General features: G+C 41.5%; 1 protein-coding gene across 7 annotated transcripts in view; it reads left to right on the forward strand.

The window, feature by feature from the left end:
- Positions 1 to 24,760, forward strand: part of Eya1 (EYA transcriptional coactivator and phosphatase 1) — a 144,911-nt gene that overhangs the window by 49,032 nt on the left and 71,119 nt on the right. For all 7 annotated transcript variants that reach the window (XM_050142145.1, XM_050142141.1, XM_050142140.1 and 4 more), the window contains 2 exons: positions 10,001 to 10,083; positions 10,474 to 10,660. In XM_050142145.1, coding sequence (XP_049998102.1) covers positions 10,001 to 10,083; positions 10,474 to 10,660 — 270 coding nt within the window. The remainder of the gene's footprint in view (positions 1 to 10,000; positions 10,084 to 10,473; positions 10,661 to 24,760) is intronic.

Here is a 24,760-nt window from a genome sequence, read left to right on the forward strand (position 1 = left end):
CCTATCCATCCTATCCTATCCTACCCTACCCTACCCTACCCTATCCATCCTATCCTATCCTACCCTACCCTACCCTACCCTACCCTACCCTATCCTATCCTATCCTATCCTATCCTACCCTACCCTACCCTATCCTATCCTATCCATCCTATCCTATCCTATCCTATCCTATCCCATCACATCCCATCCCATCCCATCCCATCCTATCCTATCCTATATCATATCATATCGAGACTCACTGTGAAATAAACAAAGGAAAAAGGAGTTCAGGAAGAAAGTGGGGGTGTAACATACTCTACTACCTGAAAAACTTTAATGGTCACATGTAGTCCGGCCTCTGGGACAGGAGAGGTAGAAGAGAAAGGAGAGAGACAGAGAGGGAGAGAAAGGACAGAGAGACAGGCAGAGAAGCAGAGAGAGAGAGAGAGAGGAAGAGACCGGAGGTGGGCCTTTCTTTTAAAGGGGAACCTAGGGAACGTGCACAGCAAGCGCTCTTAGTGGCTGCTTCTGAGGACCTGTCCCCACCAGGACCTCAAGGGTAGGCCAGTACAGATGCCTAAATACTAACACCCAGTCACTTAGAAACCGGAGATGCCCTGCTAAACCTTTCCACAGCAAGGTATTTGCTCTAGAAATGGCATTTTCCAAGAGGAATTCTTATCAAAGATACAGTTTTGAGGTAAATACATATTAAATCTTAAAAAAGAAAATCTATTAAAGTTTTTGAGCACTGTGCTTCCTGACTCAATAACACAGTTAGGTTATGGTTGGAACGCAGCCTTATTTTTAATTTTCCCCTTAATTGCTTCAATTTCTTTGTCTGTCACCTCATACTTATTTCCAAGTTCTTGACTTTTTTTAACATCTTTTTTTTTTCTAAGTTTCTTTTTTAAAAAGTAACATTCCATTTCAGCTCTTTTGGCGTTTTATGTTATTTCAAGTGTTGAAAATTACACGAAAATCCCTTGAAATCTAGGTTTAGCAATAATTTGTGACCTTTACCAATTTTATTGTCTGTATGAGTTGTTTTTAGTTAAAATATATAGAACTATATCAGGAAAGATGAATGGATTACAGCCTTTATTACCAAAGTAAAAACTTTTCTTTGAAAATAAACGGGAAGAAAAAGGGAAACTGGGCCCATTAAGATCTGTCTTCTGTGAAGGAGGAGACCTTGCATTTCAATAGCCCATCTGGCTTTCTGAGGTTTCCCCCAGGACCCGCTCTAACTTATACCATAGGAATCATACCTGATGATGGACGTAGCCCATGGCAAAAGGGCCAGAGAAGGAAGTAAATGGAGGTCTGTGGAAATCCACGAGGGACAGACGGCGTCCTGCTTGCTGAATAGATGCTGGAAAACACTCAAACATGGGCAGTACAGACAGGCCCCAGCGGGTTCCAGCATTCTCACGGCGCCTGGGATTCCAGTTTTCATGTGAGCCCTTGTTCTCTGTGAAGCAGGCCTCTGACCTATAGGTTGCTTTCTTTTTCTTTTTGAAACCTTTTAAAGTTAGAGATAGACAAAATTCTCTAGGTGAAATCACACACAAAACAGAAGTAAATATAGGCTATGTTCTTGTTAACTAAAAGAAAGTAACAGAGACATTTTATTGCAAGCCTTTTTGAGGGATGGCACGTTCTAAAGGTACAGTTGCTTTGTACCTATGAGACCAGGGGACCCAGACAGGGTCTCCCAGAAGGACAGTTTCTTGTTTGCTATGGTGACAAAGTTCCACCCATTGTCTTTAGGAGCCTCTGAAAATGGCAAGAGAAAACCAGATCTTTGGGATATACTATCCCTAGGTGACTTTTGCCATTTGCCAGTCTAATAAAACAGTAACAGTGAAGACTTTTAGTAATGAATCGGTTTGATCCCAAATTTTTCTATTAAATATTATACATGTCATTTTCTCTACTCTCCATGTACATATGACTTTTTTTGTATAAACCACAATTAATCCAAATATTTTGAGTATCTGAGACCCTGTCACCTTTATTGATTCAGAAAATCTGAAAGAGTTTGCCTGGTAAATTAGAAAACACTAAACCAGAACATAGCAATGATGGCTATTTTCCATCCTCTGCATTTGCTGTGTGAGATGGATATCCTGTGCATTTGGTAAGAGGGAGGTGCTGCAGGAAGTAACTTTGGAAATAACTCAGGATAAAATATAGAAACACAAAAATTTAAATGCACTATAAATATATAGGATGTAGGGAAGGGTAGCCTTAAGCAAAATCAAACAAGGCTAAAAGACATCACACCATTTGACTTCAGAATATACTACAGAGCTATAATGACCAGAACCGCATGGTATTGGCATCAAGACAAATACCACTGAAACAGAACAGAAGTACACAGTCAATTAATTTTTAGCAAAGGTGATAAGAATACATGTTAGAAAAGGATAGCCTTTTCCCACAGTAAGTGCTATGGGAGACGTCCATTCACATGTAAAAGAATGAAGCTATGTTCCCTTCTCTCTCACTATGTACAATAAACAAAAAGGGATAAATAAGTTACTATTGCATTCTGGATCTGAAGCCTTTCATATGCAAACAGAACATATTTTCATCAATACACTTGTGATATGCCATCAGCATGTAACTTCACAGAGTGAATAATCTTTTAGGCATTTGTCTGTACCATAAGGTTGGTATTCTGCTATGCTGCCAGTAGCTGATACTGCAAATTCTGGCCTTTGCATGATCATGCATTCCCACAAACTCCCCCACACACTTCGAGCATGCATTCACATTACACATAGATATACATGCAAAGGAAATAGAGCAAATGAATTTAAGGACTCGGCCTCATGGTGCAAAGACTTGAAAGAACGTGCTCAAAGCTGGTCTAGGGAAGAGATACACTGTGTTATTAGTAAGCCAGGATTCCCAGAACATTCAGTACACACAGGAAGAGTCAAAGAATGTTGTTGGAAAGATACGGATTGTCTAGGCCTTTCAGAATAGGGAAAATGAATAATGGGGAAAAGCCTTCATTGAAGGAAACAGGCCCCAGTGAGATTTCAGGACAGTTTTCACCACATTATGGATAATTAACATAGTGGGCCAAACATGGAGGCCTTGAGAACTGTCTTAGATAAAATATATCTTAGCACCTCATCCCAAGTCTCCACCCTAGAGCCCAGTCCTCATCTCAAGGCCGAGATACACATGTACACCCTTACATTTATTAAACAGCTCCCTCATTCGTCCCCATCGTTGGAAGGAGAATCATAGCATTTTGTGGGTCCTGCTTAACCAATGTTGACATGTTGAACCTTAGGATTCTAGGATTTTCCCAATGCTATTTCTTTTCCTGTGTTTTTCTTTTCTAAGAAATAATCAAGGAACTCTCACCATACTCCTTCAACTTGACTTCCCACTTCCCTATTAGGCTTTTTTTCACTGTCATTCCTTCTATGGATGGTAAAATGGGCCCCCTGCTCTTTCTGCGAAGTGCTGTGATTCTGTTCCAGTCTTCTCAGTGGCTTCAAGTTCAAGGTCAGGCAGCTCCCTGTCAAGGCTTCTGGTGTCTCCTCTGGTCTCCAGCAATGCTAACTCATACTTTCCTCCATTGTCCTCATGAGTTTGTGGAATTGGTAAAGATGTGTTGATGGAATAAAATTTTGTTTTGTGATAAGAGATGTAATCTACCTATTCCATAAACAGTCTCAACCTTACAAGGAGGCCAACAGACAGAAAAATGTGTGTTCTTTACAAATTTTCTGAAAGAAAAGACATTTTCTAGTGATTCTGAGCTAGGAAGGAGTCTCCTCTCCATGACAAAGAAAGTATGGATTTTCAAAGTAACAAATTCTTTTAGCAGATACAATTTTCTTATACTATTCAGTAGAAGGTGCTACTTCCACCCCCCCCCCATCCTCCTAAAGTGTAACTTCACTAGAAATCACTGCAAAGTCACTCGAGCTACCTTCTCCCAAACTTCTCAACGACAGTGGGTTCTAAGGACGAATTCTTTCCTCCTTGGGTGACTCTCGTGATTTTATGTGAAATAAAAACATAGAACATGTCAGCATAGGACACTTCTGATGCATTTCACTTGTGCAGACGTTATGTGAACTCCAGTGGGTAGGATTGATACTGAAGTCTGTAGAGCAGCTCTCATCATGGGACTTCCTGCTCTTTGTGATCCGTTGCTCAGTTCAGAAAGAGCTGGACTCCATACAGGCTGGCCTGAAGGCTCAGCGGGCACAGGTGCTTGCTATCAACCTTGACCTGCATTACATCCTTGGATCCACCTGGCAGAAGATAACCACATATGCGCTGTGGCACCCAGGTGTGCACATGTGAACACATGATGAATATATACTTATATAAATATTAAAAAAATTGAAAGTACTCACCAAGCCCACACAGGTTCTGCCAATGCTTGAAGAGTATGATTGCTTGCTTTGTGCACAAAGACAGCTTTTCTTGGTTGCATGTTTTTGAAGGAGTTCTTAGATCATCTAGTGAATTTGGTGCTGAAACACGGTAGTAAAACTGAGGCTCTCTGGGGTTATAGAAACATACAAGCTTTGAAGTTAGACACATTAGTTACCCCAACTGCTGGGATTCTTGGATCTGGGGAGGATCTCAGACAGACACCTTTCATATCAGGGTCTCCTGATCACTCAGAGGTCATCATCAACTCTATCTTGATTGTGTGCATTCAAATATATAAGAAAACGCTCTTGAGACTCTAATAGTCAATGCACGTGGACACGAAGGACATGTGGACATGGTTAGAACTGAATGGCTTGGTGAGGGGGAGCCACACCTCTTAGAACTCGAGGTGTTTGCTAGCTCCCCCATGGGCATGTCTGGAAGGGGTGAGCAGGAGTGTGTGCGGGATGAGTGCTCTGAGGATTTGGGATGCCACATTTGATTTGTCACTTAGGCAGCTCACCATGGCAGATTTTCAGTGAATTTCCAATCCCCATAAATCAGGACAAAAAGGTGACCAGACTTTAAAGCCAGGCAGGCCTCTGTTAGAAAATTACCTTGACCCCACGCAAACTGTAGTACCTTATCCTAATGATCATTACTTTATCTGAAAAATTAAAATATTAACCCTGCCTATGATATCAAGTTATGGGCTAGAAAAATAGCTCAGCAATAAAGACATTTGCTGCCAAGCCTGACAACCTGAGTTCAATTCCTGAGTCCCACATAATGGAAGGAGAGAACAGACTCTCACAGATTATTCTCTGATTTTTATCATACACATACACACACACACGCGCGCACACACACACACACATGCACACACACATGCACATACATACACATGCACACATACACATGGATGCATATATACACACACAAGCACATATAACACACACACATTCTAAATGTAATAAAAATATCCATGGGCATAACCTTTCATATACACCCATCTCACAAAGGAATAACAAGTGGAATTAGTTCTTATTTGTTTATAGGTGAATTAGTAGACAATAGACATTATTAAACTACTGATAGTAAGTCACAGGTGAGATCATACACATATACATATATGCACATTACAAAGACAGACTCATTAATAGATGATTTTTAAAAAGGTAGGTAGAGAAGAATGATCCAGGCTTTATACAGACAGAGGCGGGAGGAGAGAGGGGGCTTTCTGAGGAAGTTGGTTTCCAGACCGTGTAGAATTAAGGCCAGTATTTGATCACAGAAAAGAGGAGTGGTGTGGAAGGTATTTGAGAAACAAGATGCTGGCTCACTAGTTAGGCTGGAATGGGCATCTGGGGTGTGGGACTGGGGCTGCTAGGAAGAGATCAAACAAGTACAGAAGATAAATAGGGATCGGACCAGCTAAGGTCTAATAAACAAGCCCCATAAGGAGCTGGACTTTATACTGAGGGCAACAGGGAGCCACTAAGAGTTACTTTCCAGGTGGGGGGTGGTGACGGGATCTGGCATGCTCGTTAGAGGAAGAGCCTGCTGCTTGCACAGGACAGCAGGAGAGTGCTGGACCAATGAGGAGAGGCTACAGCGAGTGTTAGCAGCCTGGACTGTCAGCATCCCTGTTTGCCCTAGTTCTGTGGGAAGCCAGCACCGAGATCTTACTCCTGATAAAGTGAATAAGGCCCGAGCGCCAGTCTCTAGGAGGTACACCTCTCCCTGAACCAAGTGAGAGCCTTTTGGAAGTTGCATTAAGTCCCTGAGGCCACTGGGGTGCCATTAAACTTCTGCTTCGGCACACTGAGTGGAACGGAATCTCAGCCTGTAAATGAGTATAACTGATGTTGGCTTCGAGCTAGTGCACAGTCCTAGAAACAGCATACGTCTGGAAAGTCACTTGGGTACCATTTGGAGCAGTGAACTGTGATTTACTTGGCCCTACCCTAGTGGCCTGTATGTGCCAATATAGCTTCCATGGTCTTTTCTACGTTGTTCCAGGGAATAACTTATGGAATGAAAATATCCATTTAAAAATATATTTTCTATATCTTATTCATTTTCTTGGTGAATGGGGATTATGGAGGTCAGTATTTATTGCCCAAAATGTGTCATTTAGCTGAAAGTAGCAAGTCATAACCTAAAAATGTACAGTTTAAATTAAAGTTACAGGTCATAACCCAACGTGTTTTTTTCTTATTGACTATATAATAACTGAAGTTGAGAAAAGTGTGCTTTTATACAGAAGAAATTTAGATTTATTTCAGAGGGAATTTTTAAGTGCTTAGTATTTTTATCTTCCCTTGTATATCACTATCATTATTAATTACTTACTCTCTGATGTGCAAATATAGAAGAAATCCTACTCATTAAATTCTGTGTTTAAAGAGCAAAATAAGCTGGGTATGGTGGTGTATACTGTAATCCCGGCACTTGAGGGGCAGAAACAGGTAGCTCTCTGAGTCTGAGGCCAGCCTGGTCTACATGATAAGTTCCAGCCAGCCAGGGCTATGTACAGAGACCCTGTCTGAGAAAAAAAATAAAAATAAAGAAAAATAAAGCTGATATCATCCTGATAAGTCCTGTGTGGTCACAGTCTATATTATAACCATCCTTTTATTCTCATAGAATCACCAGTATGAACCCAATGCTTACGGTTTTGTGAGCATATGGCTATCCTATGCAAATGAACATTAACATTGACCCCTTTGTATTGAAACCTCATTGTTCGGAGTATTACTAGTGTGAAAGAGTTCCTTGGCCAAGAGAGGTGCTCTGGACTTGGGAGAATGACTTTCTAAAATGTACAAGAGAAGCAGCCTCAAACACAAGTCTGTGTGATGAATGCATTTGAAGCTACCTTGGGAAATATTTTCCTCTCTTAATAAAAGCAACCAATTCATGAATCTAGCTGTCAAAGTTCATAGATGCTTAATACCTAAGAAAAGAATTTCCAGTATACAAAGAGATAAGTACTTTTCTCATTTGGAAAAGTCTAAAGAGGAAAAAGATAGATGCATAAATACATTGGAGAATTTTGTAAGTGTGTGCCAGGATAAACAATAATAATGCCACCACCGTTCTCTATGTTCCATTAAATGATACACCCTGCCTCCAAGCAAAAGCGGAAGGTGCCTGAGGAATGACACTTAGGGCTATCCTCTGACCTCTGTGCGCATCCCCAAATCATATCCCTACAACTATGTTTTCTGATTGTTAAGCCAAAATTTAAATGTTTAGTAGCAAGTAAATAATTGGAGAAGCAATCATTGTGTTAGTTATAAATCTACTTGCAATCAGTGAGCTCACATCGAAGACTCTCCTTGATCTGCCTGCACAGCCGCTGTCTAGCTATCCATTTGCTATACAAATTCTCTCAAAATTGCTTTTATTGTTTTATCCTAGAAACAAGACAGGCTCTGAGTACAAAATTTAGAAATGTACATTGGCTTCATAGATATACCATGACCATGATTGAGCGCTTCACAGATAACATCTTAAACTTTATTTAAAAAAATCAGCTATTATATGTACAAGTGTGTGGGTAAAGGTAAACCACAGCATACATGAGGAAGTAAAAAACAATCACCTAAGTCATGTCTTTCTTCTACCATGTGGTCCTGGGGACCAAGCTCTGGTCATCAGTCTTGGCAGTAAGCACCTTTACCTGCTGAGTCACCTCTCCAGCTCAGGTTTTGTACTCCTTAACATTTTAATACTTTCTGGTGATGGATGGAGATAGAGACAGAGACCCACACTGGAGCACTGGACTGAGTTCCCAAGGTCCCAATGAGGAGCAGATGGAGGGAGAACACGAGCAAGGATGTCAGGATCACGGGGGGTGCACCCACCCACTGAGACAGTGGGGCTGATCTATTGGGAGCTCACCAAGGCCAGCTGGACTGTGACTGAAAAAGCATGGGATAAAACTGGACTCTCTGATCATGGTGAACAATGAGGACTGATGAGAAGCCAAGGTCAATGGCAAGGGGTTTTGATCCTACTTCATGTTCCGGCTTGGTGGGAGCCTAGCCAGTTTGGATGTTCACCTTCCTAGACATGGACGGAGGGGGGAGGACCTTGGACTTTCCACAGGGCAGGGAACCCTGACTGCTCTTTGGATAGGAGAGGGAGGGGGAGAGGAGTGGTGGGAGGGGGTGAAGAGTGGGGGGAGGGGGAGGGAAATGGGAGGCTGGGAGGAGGCGGAAACTTTTTTTTCCTATTCTCAATAAAAAAAATACTTTCTAGAGTATTTACAGATGAAATAGTTAAGAGTAGTTTTGTTGTTTCATTAGAATATGAAAAAAAAACCCTCGTGTCAATACCACCCCTCACAATCTTTATTCTGCAGCAGAGAGGCTCCCTTGCAGGGTGGGGCTGCTCGCCTTTGCTGTTAGAGGCTCCACTGAAGAGCAGCCTTGCTGAGCTCCCTAAGTAAACTCCTTACTTGTCCCTGGAGTAAATTCTCGGCAAGGAAATTCTGTGTATTACAGTATATAACACATCTAACCACACACACACACACACACACACACACACACACACACGAGTTGTTCATTTCTGAGCTTAGTCATTTTAGAAATTTAGAAATGCCTGCTAGTTAGACCATCAAAAGTCATGTTTTTGTTAGGCACAGCTCAGCAGTAGCAATGTGAATGACCTAAGGGAGGAACTCTGTGATGTGTGTGCACAGTGCCTACTGCTCATTGCTGAGCAACGCAGGCAATGCGGATAGCCGACAGAGACAGTGCTGCGCTCAACCACACCTGTGGCACATAAATCTTTCTCTTTAATCTTGGTAGGAAGAATTTCAAGTGCTGCCACGTATTTTCCTATGAAATAAAATAATGAGGGGCCTGTTAAAGGCCCGTTATAATAGCCCCATAAATAAGGACATCGGGGAGCATTTTAGGTCGTTGGAAGTAGGAGCACAGCTTCTAAGCTATCAAGAACCTTAAGGTTGAGCCAATATGATCACTTTATTTTACTGTAGGGAGGGAAAGCAAATATTTGTAAAAATTCACCAAGGGAAAGTAAGAAGGGACTCATGAGAGTGGAAAGGGCTCCAGGGAAGAAAGTGAGTGCTCCATGAAATATTTTGCATATTTCATGAAAAGGCATGAAAAACATTGTGTTTTGTAGACTAAAATGGAAAACTCGTTGGCTGGTATTTCCACACAAATGGATACCCTTGATCTTAGTTTTTTCTGAATTACACATTCACTCTGAAATTTAAGCTTCTTTACTATAATATGGTATAATTGAAATGGTCAACCATTTTTGGAATATTTAATATTCAATTTTAAAGGTGAGTGCAACCTGTGTGCGCGCACGCGCAACTTTCAGAGGAGACATTGGATCCCCTACAGCTGCTGTTAACTGAATGTGGGTACTCGGGAAGAGCAACAAATTCTTTACCACTGGGCCCTTTCTCCATCCCCTAAAATGGTCGAATAAAACGTTATTCATGACCGTGGATCCCTGTGCAGAAGAAGGAGTCGGCTCCACCCCCCCTTATGGGAATGACGTTCTCCTACGTCACTGAGCACGTCACCGAGAAAGCTGTCTTTCTGCTCTGTTCCAGGTAGCAGTTTTACCACGTCATCAGGACTATATGCAGGAAATAATTCGCTCACCAATTCCTCCGGATTTAACAGTTCACAGCAGGTAATTTAATTAGGGAATTCAACTTCTGAAACATTTCAAAATGCACAATTTTACATAAAGGAAGAGTTGTTTGTGTTAAACCGGGAGCGCTTTCTTATCCTTTTCAATCATTTCCTTTCTGCAATCTCTGTAGCCGTCATTTATGGTGAGTCTTATGGTTTGCAGATGGGTTTCATTTTGTTTGTGCTGTGGCATAGAATGGAAGTTCCGAAGGATTTCTACGTCCTTGCCTAAAGTTTGCTTGCAAGTCTGAGCTCATGAGTGAATACGTACGTGCTTATATGACGTCACGAAAGACATATAAACACAGCATTTACGACTTGAATGTGCCGTGTGGGAAACGAGCAGCGGTGCCTTGACCCTCGACTCCCCTGTGCTTTGATTTGGTAGGACTATCCGTCTTATCCCGGCTTTGGCCAGGGTCAGTATGCCCAGTATTATAACAGCTCTCCGTATCCAGCGCACTACATGACCAGCAGTAACGCCAGCCCAACGACACCGTCGACCAACGCCACTTACCAACTCCAAGAACCACCTTCTGGCATCACGAGTCAGGCCGTCACGGACCCCACGGCAGGTAACCACGTGTTTAACTTGGTCCTGGTTCGATTCTTAGGCTTACCTGCGTTTTTCTGAGGTTCTCAACTCATGCAGTGGGTTGTACCCTTTTGACAGATCTTCATAAATACTTAACTACTTTGAACTACACAATTGTGGCACCACATTTATTATTGCTTATTTGTTTGAAAATGTTAATATAAGGTATGTGAACTTCTCACACATATGGGAGGTTTTATTGATTTATTGGACAATATTCTCAATTTTCATTGTATAGTATACATAGAACATAGCCTTTAGAATATACTTAGAAATAACTACTTACTATTATTGATAACTAGATATGAGACTAATTTAATACTACACATGGAATATCCAAATAGATTTCAATATTTAGAATTTAATGTTTTTTTATAATTACATAGTGATTTGCATGATAGCAGTACATTGCTGAAAGTTTGAAAAACTGAAAAATTTCAAAAAATCCCAATGGGGAGTTGTGCAGACCAAGAAGCCGGGCCCATCGTTCCCTTTCCATGACACACTGTGGATTGTGTACCAGTGTCTCTGGTGTGAGCATATCCCAGCCCATCCTTCTTCTCCCATGACACGTTGTGGCTTGTACAGCAGTGTGAATGGTGTGGACAGTTTTTATACTTCTGCCCAAGGCTTGCCAGCAAGTGCTTCTCCAGCTGGGGATCTTAGCTCCACTGTTTTTTCTTTCTTTCCCTCCACTGGTTTGTTCTTCTGGGGACAAGTAACCATCCAGCATTGTATGCTGACTTTCCTCAATTAATCTTCCTGCATTTTCTCTCAAACCTCTCACCCCATTATCTTAACTTTAAAAACCGGAGCCCTTCATCTCATGGCTTATGAGCCCACCTGTTGTTTTCACAAAGTAAGTTTTTTCCTGTTATCTACAGAAGGAATTCAAAGAATCCCCTCATTTTGTGACAGTGACTTGCCTTTCTTCTTAGAGGGGAAAAAAGAAACTTTAATGGTAAAAATTCATAAACATTAACTGAAAAAATTGGAATGATTTATCTATATTTTATGATGGTTTTAGGCCACCCACAGGTTGAGAACCACTGATCTAGTATTTCACTTGGAAATACATTGAATTTCTAGATCAGCTTGGTACAAACTAGTATCCCGACAATACTGAGTTTTTCTATCCATGGGCCTGGAATATCTTGGGTTTCTTTCATCTGGATGTTGTATTTTTCTTTGTGCTGTTCCTGTAAATGTCTTCTCTCTCCTCCCCTCTTCCCGCTACCATTCCCCTGCTGATCTAAATGATGGTGTACAAGAGAGTGATAGTGTAATTCCTGTGACTTTTCATGTTTTAACCCTGTTATGATCACTTATTTCAGAAGTTTCTCTTTCCCCTCTTTAGGGAAGAGAGTCATTCTTCAGCATTGACTAGGGGGACAGCTGCCATTTGTGAACAAAGGGTTTCTTTCTTACACCACAACCTAGGTAGTTTGGGGTTTGCTCTTTATTAGCTGGACTTTCCAGTGGAATGTTGATGGGGTGGGAAAGGAGTTGACTTTTTCTTGTTCTCTGTGCAGCAAGAAAGCATCTAGGTTCTCACTCATTGAGTGGGAGATTAATTGTATCATTCAAAAATATGCTGTTAATTCTTTAATATTATATTGTGATCATATTTAACCTCAACTAACTCCTCCCACAACTCCAACCATAGTTAACTTCCACCTCTCCCTGCCCCAACTATGTGTCTTCTTTGTTTTTTTTAAAAACAACCCATCAGCTCCAGTCTGTGCTGTTCGTGCACTCCTGTCCATGAGGGTGTCCAATAGAACGTGGGCACTGTCAGTGTCTTTAGATGGCCTTCAGCAGGAGCAGAGCCTTCCCTTTGCTCCTACTTTGTCATGAGTGGGAGGCTGTTGGGTTTGGTCAAGCGCTCTTTCCACACCTGTCAAAATGTTTGTAACTTTTCTTCTTTTACATACTGATTTGATGGATTGCAATTATTTCATTTTCCAAAGTTGAACCAACCTTACATACCTATGATATTCCCACTTGGTCATATTGTATAATTCTTTATATATGTTCTTGGACTCAGTTGATGATACTTTCTTGAGAATATTCACGTGTATATTTGTGAGAGATCCTTGTCTATAGTTTTCATATCCTGTGATGTCTGCATCTGGTTTTACTATTAGCATAATGCTAGCTTTATTGCCTAAACTGGGAAGCATTCCCTTTGTGTGTGTTTTCTAGGTGACTACAGAGAATTCAAATAGTTTGTTCATTAATTATTTGATAAAATATACTAGTGAACTCACCTGGGTCTAGTGGTTTCTCTTTGGATCTGTAATTAATTCAGATAAGTAGATCTGTTTAAATTATCTCCTTCACGGTAGTTTCAGCAGGTTGTTTCTCTCAAGGAATTGATCCATGTCACCTAGTCTACCTAATCTGTGAGCATAATATTGTTTATTAAAACTGGGTTTTGTTTTGTTTATTTGTTTTTTTTTTTTTTTTTTTTTGAGACATGTAACTCTGGCTGACTCCAAACTCTTGACCCATGCCTCAGCCTCAAGGGCAGTAACCATAGACATAAGTGTTCCTGACTCATGATAATTTTATTGTTACTTTGACAGTTTTAAATATCTAGTGATGGTTTTCTTCCATTTGTGGTATTAGCAGTCTGCACATTTTCCTTTTTCATCAGGATTAGCCAGGTTATGTCGCCCAATTGTTAACTGTCCTTATTTTAGGAAAGGAGAGATTCTTTGTTTCTTTTCTTCCCTTCACTTTTTTAATTTTATAGACTTTATTTTAATTTCATTACTTCCTTATTTTTTAATGGACTGTTGATTTGGTGGGTGATTGGGTGACTGATCTCAGGTCTTCTTTCACTCTTAGGTTTCCATGTAAGTACTGGTCTTGGGTGCACCACAAAATGACACAGGTCTTTTGTTTTGTTAATTTACTCCAAAATATGTTTACATAATTTTCATTGCCATTGAAACCCTTTCTTTCAGTGAATTTATAGGAAAGGAAACTCTGAGAACTTTGATGGTATATAATTTTCACCAGCTACAATCGCACGATTATTCCTCTTTTATCAATGAAATGGCTTTCTAGTGTTTGAGAAAGAATGGTGCTCCTATAAAGGAGGGTATTCATAAAAATTATAATTCCACTGTCTATTAAAAAATTGGAGCAAAATCAGCTGTGTAGTTTCCTGGGAGATCCCAGACACAAGCAGTGTCTGATCAAATCACGGTTTGGGTTAGCTGTAAACTGATGAACTACACTTGCTTTCAATTTCTTCCTTAAAAGACTGTTTTAGTAAATCAATTTTTTTCTTCAGTGTTTAAAATGTGGAAAGATGGGAAAGGAAATTTTGGTGTGTTTCATCTTTTGCTAATAGGCAAATTAACATACCGTCTCTTAGGCTCTGGGGTATAAATTGTATAATCTTGTACTAAACCCTCAAATTAATATAACCAAATGTGTGCTTTTAGAAGGATGTGCAAAGAATTGAGTGACTTGAAAGTATTATTACAAAGGAACTTTTAAAATAAACTGTCTTTTCTCAAAGAAGAAACTAAGTCATTCTTTAATGTATATTAAATATAATACATATTTATAATATATAATATATATTTTACCTCATGAATCATGCACACAAGCTCAATATGGATGTTCACTCGAAACACAGCTACTATTTCTTGTTAAGTAATTTGCTTTGAAAATGTACTTCTTGTCCGAAATCTCTCAGAACAGTTCCTACTAATTATGGCAACTATCATTTTCATAATAATGCATAATCAAATATACTCAAATGTAATTCAGGAGTTTAGAGTTTTAAGTTCGTTATTACACACCAAGCCCATGAGGTCCATTCTATTTTGTCCACTTCTTACAGGTTTGTTTGCTGTTTGGGATGGGTTGACCAGGAGTCAGAAGGTGTTAGAGGGTCAGTTTTAGTACAATGGATCCTAAAGGTACATAGCTGTTTAATTTCCAGTAAACGTCAGGAAGCTAAGAACGTTGTGGCTGAATTCTTAGGAAAGAAATCTTTGCTTACGAGTCTTGTAATTTTTCTTTTCTTTTTTTACTGCTATAAAGCAAATCAGAGCGACAGAAAAGGGTGTCTGGTGGAAAACACCTTTGCAGCTGATGGGAAATAAAAGCCAATTGTTTATTTATTAGGAGAGAATTTTCCTATGAATGCCATAGACATGTAAAGTTTTTTCAAAAAGAATGGGTTGAACTCTCCCTTTAAGGCTCACTGACTGCACGCGGACGACTTGGTAGCTAAGGTGATGTGCAGGAGCCTTGCCAATATTGAATTTCAAGTGACAGAGGAAAAATCAGTGTAAGAGGGAATTCAATATGCATGGGAAACCATTTGTTCCCTCTGCCTCTTTGATCCCTGCCAAGGCACAAGAAAGTAGAGCAAAGGACTTGAAAAACGGGACAGATTCTGTGCAAAGACCAGAACTCTGTGCTCTTGCAGGAACTCGGTGTGACAGGATGGAAAGATGAACTACTAGACGTCTCCCCATAAACGCAGGAGATGCATGTCTGGTATCTAGGACTGCACATGCCTGCGATTGCTCACTGCAGAAATGATGCTAAGGTTTGCAGAAGCATACAGCCTGCTCCCTGCATGCTGGCCGTGGTCTATAGCATGCACCCTGCTCCCTGCGTGCCGGCCGTGCCCTGAATGGTTGGGAAATCTGCAGGCCATATTTGCTCATTTTCACAGATGCCTGTAGACGTCAAAGAAGTCTGCAATTTGTTCAGCTTAAGAATAAACCATTTCAGTGAAATAATCTCCACTAACTTTTTTGGAAACATTTGTCAGCAAAACAAATGTTTGTATCTAAAATAGCCAGGCTATTAAGATGTGAGAAGGGAAAACAGATGTTTGTTCGGGGCTGTTGGATTTGTGTGTCTTGATGGCATTTGTTTTCTTCCTGTTTCCTTGGAGGACATGCAGTGGTACCCTAACGGGACTATAAACTATATAGAAGTAAAGTCCATTTTATGTTTTATGATGTTAAATTACAAAACAAATGAATTTTATCATTTGGAAAAATGTCCCTAATTTTCCAATTAAATGTGGATGGGAGGTGGCCAGTGACCACTTGTATTTGGTGTGCAGTGTAAGAAGTGCAGATTCAGACTTAGAGAAGTTATTCATTCCATGACTCCCTTTGATTTACCTAAGGATTTTGATGAGTTCACCAAGCGTCAGGACAGCTTACTGAGCCACTTTAGGACACTGGAGTCTTCAGCATATTTATGTGGAATATATGTCTTATACATCAGTAAATCAAAACCAAATCATCCACATGTTATTAATTTAATTAATTATTAATGTAATTAAGTTAACCACCCAAAACACTCGTTATTTAGCTTCCTCCACAATGGATTCTTTATATCATAAAATGCGAAGCATCCTGTTGGACCAACACGCATCCATGTATAGTGGGGTTGGTTGGTCAGAGGACATACGGCTATTAGTGTCCAACATCCTTCTGCTTCATTGAACTACAATCAGATAGTTTGAGAGTGGATTTGTTTGTTTGGTTTTTGAAGGGCTCACAGTCAAACCAAGGACTTCTTCCGTGCTAAGCCAATGTTCTACTGTCAAATTAACCCTCATCCCAGTAAGTGAGTTTTGGATTAAGTGTTAAAGGTATGATTGGTAGGTTGATATCTAAAGTTGTAAGCTCATTTTTGTGAGTATTTTTTATTCCTGAGCAGTAATGATGCATTAACATGCTGCAAAATAAGAAAGAGACAACAGTGTACACAGAGAAGAATGAGTCTCCCCTTATCATCTGTGACCAGGCCCTAGGTTGCTCTCAACTAATAAGGATGGTCTTTAGCTACCACCCTTGACATTCAATTTCTTTCTTTTTCCCTGAACACATTAACTTAATTAATCATCACCCAGCTACCCAGAAATATGGACATTGTGGACACGTACCCATGTTTCACAGATGAGAAAGCTAAGATGAAGTCAACGTCAGTGCATCCACCAGCTCTAGACCCTTGGCTTCAAGCGTGGGCTCCTAAGCAGGAAAGTGTGCTGCTGCAGAGAGCAGCTGGGCCTGGGCACTCACATGAACAGAAAAGTGAAAATGTACATGAAGAGCTCTAAGAGGTTGCAGCTATGTTACAGTTTCTTACATCATCATGGCACTCAGCAGAGACATCTACAATGGGGTATTCTGTTAAATAGATGGTAGAGGTGTGAATGAGCACCGACCCCCACAGAATAAGGCAGGCTTTAAGTTTCTGTGTATTTTAGAGTCTAAGAGTTCTAAGAGTAGTGTACAGATCACTGGAGGCTTCTTCCACGCTCTCACATGTGTCCCACGCCCTACTTCTAATGCTACTCGCCATGTTTTGCTTGGGGAACAATTTGTCATTTCTCTGTCATTTTCTTCCCTTTCCCTCCATCCCCAAGAGGCCCATTCTCTGACTTACCTGACTGCATTTTTACTTTTTAAAATTCTCCGGGTCAGATAAGCACTGAATGCAGGTATAGCATAGAATTGTATCAAGTAAAATGGAAGCCATTCGTTTAAGGATGAAAGTGGAAATCTTAGCATCCTAAACCACTTTCTAACATTTTCAAGGATGTCTTCTGAAACTTTCTCAAGTATCTTCTTCTAAAATTAAAGTCAAGTTTCTTTAGGACCTTTATAGAAATGTTCCTGCTTCTCAGTTCATACCACTGCTGCTATTCAGGGGTGCACTTTCTACTCTCTTATATTTTGTGTGTAGTTCTTCCTCTGGTTGACGTTGTGATCGTAGATTGATTTGGAAATCATAGCTGCCATTGTTTCATGAGAATAAAAAGATTCTGAGTTTTAGACAGATTGAAAACTATCTAGAATACAGTTGTATTGTAAATCAGCAACCCTCTTGTCATCTATGAACCCACGTATTTCACATGAAGTAGATGGGCAGCTATTAGCTATAAACTCGACTGCCTTTATAAATGCCTTTGTCAAAGGTCATCCATCTCCTTGTTGAATACAGAAAAGGAATCTAGAAAGATTAAATTTTCCAAGTGTTTCAGCCTGTCCTCAGGGGAGTCTCCTGACGCATGCTCAGGTGGCTGCCTCAGGAAACAGAGTGACATGGCATGACCTTTCCCACACAGCTCAACCTTCTTCTTAAAAAATACCCAAAGTAGAACAAGTTAGGGACACCGGTTGTGAGGTCTTATGGTTTCCTTCTCACTTTCTCACATGTTGATGCTCCTGAGAATGACTATAATATCCCTTGCTTTCCTGGCTGTAACTACCTGAGTACCACTCTTTCTACCTACCCAACACCTTAAGTAGGGAATATCTCTGAATGCCTCTTGGGCACCACTCTCCCTTGGAGTTCAATGTAGAGAAACTGAGATGGAGGACCGGGACTTGGAGTTGGTCTAGCTGTCCTTGGGTTTGAATTCTGATTCTGCCATTTTCTCTTGACAAGCCATGAGCAGTAGATCTCTTTGAGTCAAGACTAGTATAGTTTAAGCATCCCTTAGCTGAAATTATAGAAGCCAGGAGTATTATAGACTTGACTTTTCAAAATGTTGAAATGGCTGCAATTACATAATGAAAAATCATGGCGGTACAACATGTCTAAGTTGGTATAATACATTCTTTGTATACAGAGTTGGCAAGCGGTTTTAAATAATGCTTTGCTATGCCTGAAATCCATCACATGAGGTTATAGGTGGTATTTTCCCTTTGAGGATCATGTTAAAAGTTAAAATACCTTAGATATTTGAAACATTTTTAATCTTTTGAATTAAAGTTCTCAACTTGGATGTTTTTATTTGTGAAGAAAGGTGACTACACAGATGAAATGGACTGACTATCAAAGTATCTGGCATGTGCTAGACCCCCAGGTATTCCCTTTCATTCATATATCCCATGGGGATTTGTAAATGCGTGTGTGAGAGACACCATAATTCGTGCTGGGACTAAAGATGTGAGAAGAAAAAGAGATTCTGAACTCAGGGCACCAGTAGGCTCTCCTTGCTTGAAATTCATTATTACTGCGCATTGTACTCTGCGGTTGTGTCAAGGAAACCCACAAAATGTTACTTCCCTGTTTCCTACACATAGAGTGACAGTGGAAACTTGAATCAGTATCTAAGCAGTGTGAGGAGGAGGATGGGCATTTTGAACTTGTCCACTGAGCATTAGGTAGTAAGTAATGAACATGCTACAGAGAAGATGATGCTTTCTTTGGTCACTGGGGTGTGACGGGACATCCATTTACCTAGAAGCCCTCAGCTAGTGCCTGTGTGAAGAAGGCATCATGGCCACAGAATACAAACAGAGAAGTCAAAACAGTCCTCCGCAATTCATAGCCAGCATTGGTTGATCCAGGAATGCTGGTTTACTATCTAATACCAGTCAAGAAGTTGGCTTGCCTTTAGTTGATTTCAGACAAGATCCTATGTGAAGATGCTGCTTCTAACAACCCATCTTATCAAGGTTGCTTAAGTCTTGTATCTTCTCATTTTGTGTGGGGGTGGCAGCGCAAGCATGCATGTGGGGTATAGTGGGAAAGTATGCATGAGTACATGCGTGGAGACTAGAGGAAGACACTGAGTGTTCTGTACCATTCGTTTTGTTCCCTTGAACAGTGCTTGCTACAATCAACCTGGAGCTAGACTCGTGCCCACTGGTCCTCATGTCCTCCCCTCCTGCAGCCATGAGTGCCAAGCTTCTTATAAGGATGCTAGGATCTGAAATCAGGTCCTTATGCTTAGACAGTAAACACTCTTGCCACTGATTCAGTTCTCCAGTTCCAAGGCTTATGTTTTTTGATAAGGTAATATTCACTGAGAATGCAAAAACTGAAAAGAAAAATATTTGATGGAATCAAGGCTTTATTGAAGTCATTTCTTTCTTTTTTTTTTACTTGCTGATTTCTTCCTTCCTATTTGCCAGGATCTGATAAAATAGGAAGAAAGGGTGAGGGCTCCATGTATATATTTTCCTGGGAACACTGTCATAGGTGAATCCCGAGTTCCTTTTGAGGAATATCACAGGCTCTCTTAGGCCTCTGGCCTTCTTCCTGGGCCCCTTCCTGGCAGTACCTTGTGACTTTCCTAAGAGAATATAATTTCTCTCTTAGCATGGCTAACTTTAATGTCTTATGCAACCCAGAAACCAATAACTACATTGAAAGTAACTATTTAGAGCCAGTGAGACAACTCAGTGGATAGAGGGACCTGCTGCCAAACTGAGTTCAATACCTAAGATCCGCATTGTGTAAAGAGAAAACGAACTCCTTCAAGTTGTCCTCCGGCCTCTCATGTGTCTCTGTCCAGTACTGATCACAAACCCTGGGGTACAGAAAGTTGTATGAGCCATATCCCTTGTTATCCTTTCCTGAAAGGGGGGGGGGGGACATGGAGTGAAGATAGTGCTGTCAGTAAAGGGCTTGGCATCCAAGTATGAGGATCTTCCAGAAGACAAGTAAGAAGCTGAGTGTGGTGATGAATGTTTGCAATCCCAGCACTCAGGCATTAGCTCCGGGGAAGGAGGGGGAAGAGCAGGGTGCTGGGCGAGCAATCCAGGCCCTCAGGTGCTAGCTCCAGGGTGTGGGAACAGGGAGATGCCCGAGGTTCTTTCCAGGTGGAAAGCTCTGGGGACTAAAGCCCTAGTTTGACCTCGGACTCTCTTACACAGACGCACTCATGTGAAAGCACACGCGTGAGCTTAGATTTATTTAGTAGGTAGGGTGTTCTCGGCCTTTCTTGGAAAATCAGGGTGTATATCATTCTGAAAATAAAAATGAAAACCTGTACATGTTTTACTCAATAGTCACTGCCTTCTCTGGAACTGGTACTAGATTTGCGTACCAGTTCCCGCAGGGGGACCGGAGAATGTCACCTCTTTGGATAATATGCACGCAGACCACTTTGAGCATTGCTATAGCTTACTCAGCTTGATGTCATGGTAACAGGCAGCCTGAGGGGGGAAGTCAGAGTATGAAGAGAAAGATTGATTTGCGCCCACAGTTTCAGTCATTGTTGTCTTTGATGTGTTGGCTTCATTGCTTTGGGTCTGTGCAGAGGTGGCACGTCATGGGTGGGATGTCTGGCAGGGAGAAACACCCTCTCAGGAAGTAAAGGAAGGAGAATAGGGATGCAGTCCCATAGTCTTCTTTGAGGGCAAGTTCAGGTGACCCATCCCTGGACAGTTTCAGCGATGCTGCAGATGTGGCCCGGCGTAGAGCATTTGCCTACATGCATTAGACCCTGGAGTTGTTCCCCAGCACTACAAAGTAAGAGAAAGCGATATAGTTTTCACTACTTCCCAGTAGGGTTAGACTCTAGGGACCAAGTCTTGAGCAAAAGGGACTCAGAAGACACTCAGTATTCGAACCACAGCATCATTTAGTTGGAGCCTCCCAAGAACAGATGCATCTTTTCACTTCACAGTCAGAGCCCCAAACCTCCTTAATTCAAATACTTTCTTTTTTAAAGTGTGTTGTCTATGGCAGAATAGTAAAAACGGAAGGATTTCCAATAGGTATTTGCTTTATGTGTTACCCCACACTACCCCCCCTCCCTCGGTTCGCTGTGAGGACTGCAGGAAGAGCATGGGCTGTGTTCTCCCCCAGCCTCCTTTAGGGTTTTCCCTACAGCACCCATTCCGTAAGTTGTTTATATAACCGTCTCCCTGGATTCAGCTTCGGAGATTGATAACTGCTAATAAAAGGCTGTATTTCCCTTGAGATCTATCTAATTGTGTGATTACATTGCATTCTTCGGTTCCCTAGCCATAGAGAACATAGAAAGCACCGTTTCCTCTATGTAGAAATGGAAGGATTTAAAGATGTACTTCAAGGGGGCTGAGAGTGCAGCTCAGAGATAGAACACTAACCTTGCATGTGTGAGCTCTTAAGTTTAATCCCTAGTACCCTCCTCACCAAATAAAAAGGACACACACACATATATATATATATATATCCTTCATATATGTGTGTGTGTATATACATACATATGAAGAAGTTGCACTGTAAGATCTCATGAGGTAAAGCTCTCTTTACTTTGAATATTCAGTTGGGTGTTGTGGAGAAGAAGAACCTAAGGGGTCATTCCTTGACCTTAGAAAACATTTTATCAGTGCAGAAGACAGCCATGTATCTGATGAACCCAAAAGAAGTTGAAATGTTAGAATGCAGCTCTAGGGAGAGGCATGGTTGTAAACAGCGCCCGAACAGAGATTTCACGTATTTGGAGGGAAAACAAGAGAGGAGATGAAGCTTGTCCTCAGCATTGAATGATGTCTGAATGGGAGAGACAAAAGGTAGAGAGGGGATGGAGGTTTCAGAGTAGCACAATAGAGCATTTATAAGTGGGCTCCAGGACAGGGCATTTGGGTCATCAGCACTTGCTTGCATTTGAGTTTTGTTAAAGGGTGAAAGTAGTTTGAACTAAGAGATCACATAAGATTGTCTTTGCAAACAACATATCTGAGCCCAAATTGATGTCTTTGAAAGTTAGCACGACAGCGACACTAATGTGCTTGAGCAGAATGCTTTCTTCTCTGCATCAACTAGGTGACATCTTCACAATAGTGTGGTCTCCATTTGGCTCTTGAGGGGGCTGAGGAGCAGACAACATCTGGATAGTCATATAAATACAAGTGAGCAAGCCTACTTCAGAATTTATATAGACTGAGATCTATTTTGTAGGCTATGTTGTGCACTATAAAAGAACTTGAACTAATCAGTTGTTCGTGTTCTGCCCTGGGTTTTTGTCCTAGCTGTGGTTCACACTAGCTGGCACCTTTACCTTTTCCTAACCGGAATCTGTGAGGATACTAATTTACCTCTGGCCAGTCTGGAGTGGAAGTAATCCTGAAGGCCAGAGAGAGTCCTGTTTCCTCCACTCCTCCAGTTCTAACTCCAGCACCACCTCAAGGTTTTTCATCTAGCACTGGACTGTTGGAATCTGCCGAAAGAATGAACCTAATGTGTTTGATGTCTCCTGTCAGATCCTCCTCAAATAGAATGAAGATACACCAAGTAGTGTTTACCTGGGACATACTTCTCAAGAAAAGGGTTAAATAGATCTTGTGAATGTGTGTGTGTGGGGGGGAGGGGTATCAATGATCAGGTGTATTCTATTGTGTGAACTATAGAGTGTTTCCCTACCAGGTTGTTAAAATAATGTGTTTTGGATCTGAACCATTTCCAGGCATAATTCTGGACATGAGAGACTTGGCAGTATACAAAAATAGAGTAGAGGCTCTCAGGTGCTTATTTTGGCACAGGAAGCAGGAGTTTACAATGAGCTGTTGTTATAAGGGCCTGGAAAGATGAGCAGGTGGGTAAGGAGTGTAGATTCAGGGCATGCAACCTTTCTAGGAAGACTCTTGGCAAGGTGACTTCAGCCAAGCTGGAGAAGGAGGAGCCACCTCAGGATCTGTGGAAGAGTGTTCTGAGGAAAGGAATAGCATGGACCAAGGCCTGGAAGGAAGACTGCATGTGTGGATTCCAAAAGTGCGTGGAAGGTCGGGGTGGAGGGGGAGAGCAGAAGGGGTGATGATAGGGAGGCGGAGGGTTTGTTATAGAGAAGTAGGGGTGAGGGTAGGGAGATAGAGGGTTCGTTATAGAGTAGTAGGGGTGAGGATAGGGAGGTGGAGGGTTCATTAAAATGGATTTTGCAGGAGAGGCATTTGGAAGAAGTTGTCATCTTCACAGGTGAGCACAGATGGAGACATGGACTAATCTGCAGAGCGAGAAGGGAAACCCATCAGCAATATGTAAAAACCCTTAGTGCCGAAGCATGAGTTAGTTTTTCCCTTGAGTCAGAATGCTAAGTAGGAGGATAGAGGAGACGCAGTGAACTGGGCAGTACCAGGCACTGTGGTCCATTGTCAGCACAAAGGTGACACTAACCACCATTTAGAAAAAAACAGATGAGGATTTCTCTCAGTAGGAAAGCATGTTTTTGGCATACACGAGGCTCTGAGTTCAGTCCCCAGCAAGCACTCCCAGACACAAGAACGACACGGGAAACCGTTTCTTTCCATTCCCCAAATTCCAAGAGCTGCAGTTAGGACAGCGGCTTCACACTGTTGGCTTTCCAATATCCTTTTTACAAAAGAATTTTATATTAGGGCCCTTTCAAAGAAGTATTTCAACATTGTTCCACTTTCATTAGTTGGAAAAAGGAGGGGACCTGGTGGAATGGGTGTATATGCGTTTGTGCTCTATGTGAGCATCTGGCTTCTGTGGTACTGAGTCACAAGAGAATTCAAGTATGGACTATAGGCCACTGCTGACATTTCTTACGAGTGGGGGTCTGAAGAGTGATGGAAACTCTGGGTTTCGATTTTGGCAGTCTCTGGCCATAGAGCACGAATCCAGACAGCTGTCCTCCTCACACACCTTAAAGCAGAGTTTGACACTTTCATGTAATGTCTAGAGAAGGGTGTCTGTCAGATTCAACAGTGAAAGGTCTTTGGAAGTCAGAGAAAAGCTCTCAGTGTGAGAAGCCTCCACGTTCTTTCCCCAGCTGCCTCTTCACCCAGGTTTTCTGCTTTCCTAACAGAGCAAACAGGACACTTGTCCTGGAATTTTTCTTTTCTCAGCAACGATTCACTCATGACCTGGGGGCACTGGTATGTCCCATCTGTACTTGTGCCCAAGACATGGATGATGACAATGAGGCAAGGCTCGAGAATAGAGTGTATCCATCTTGAACCAGAGGCACTATGCATGGAGGGAGTGTGTACCTGGCTACTCTTGGAGACGTGAGAACAGAAACTCACTTGAAAGGTCGCTGTCTGGAGCCTTTCCCTACCCCAGTGGTGTTGGTGATCTTCGCCATTAACTGCTGTGATGGAGATGGTGAGAGCAGCTGTTAAAGGCAGGAAGTGTTAGGAAGCCTGGGATGTTTGCCATCTGACTCTTTAAAGGAAGAATTTACTAACCCCTGTTTAAAGCACTAAGAAAAGAGGGTGGGGGAAAGAATGAATATCAAAATTAAATTTAGTGGAAAAAATTGGTTCTTGCTGTAATTTGGATGAATTGTCTCTTGGAGGGCCACATACTGGAGACTTGGTTTGGTTGTCAGTCGGGGGAAGAA

This window comes from Alexandromys fortis, unplaced genomic scaffold (assembly GCF_014885135.2).
Source record: "Alexandromys fortis isolate MF-2015 unplaced genomic scaffold, M_Fortis_MF-2015_v1.1 scaffold_41, whole genome shotgun sequence".
In the NCBI taxonomy this organism is placed as follows: domain Eukaryota; kingdom Metazoa; phylum Chordata; class Mammalia; order Rodentia; family Cricetidae; genus Alexandromys; species Alexandromys fortis.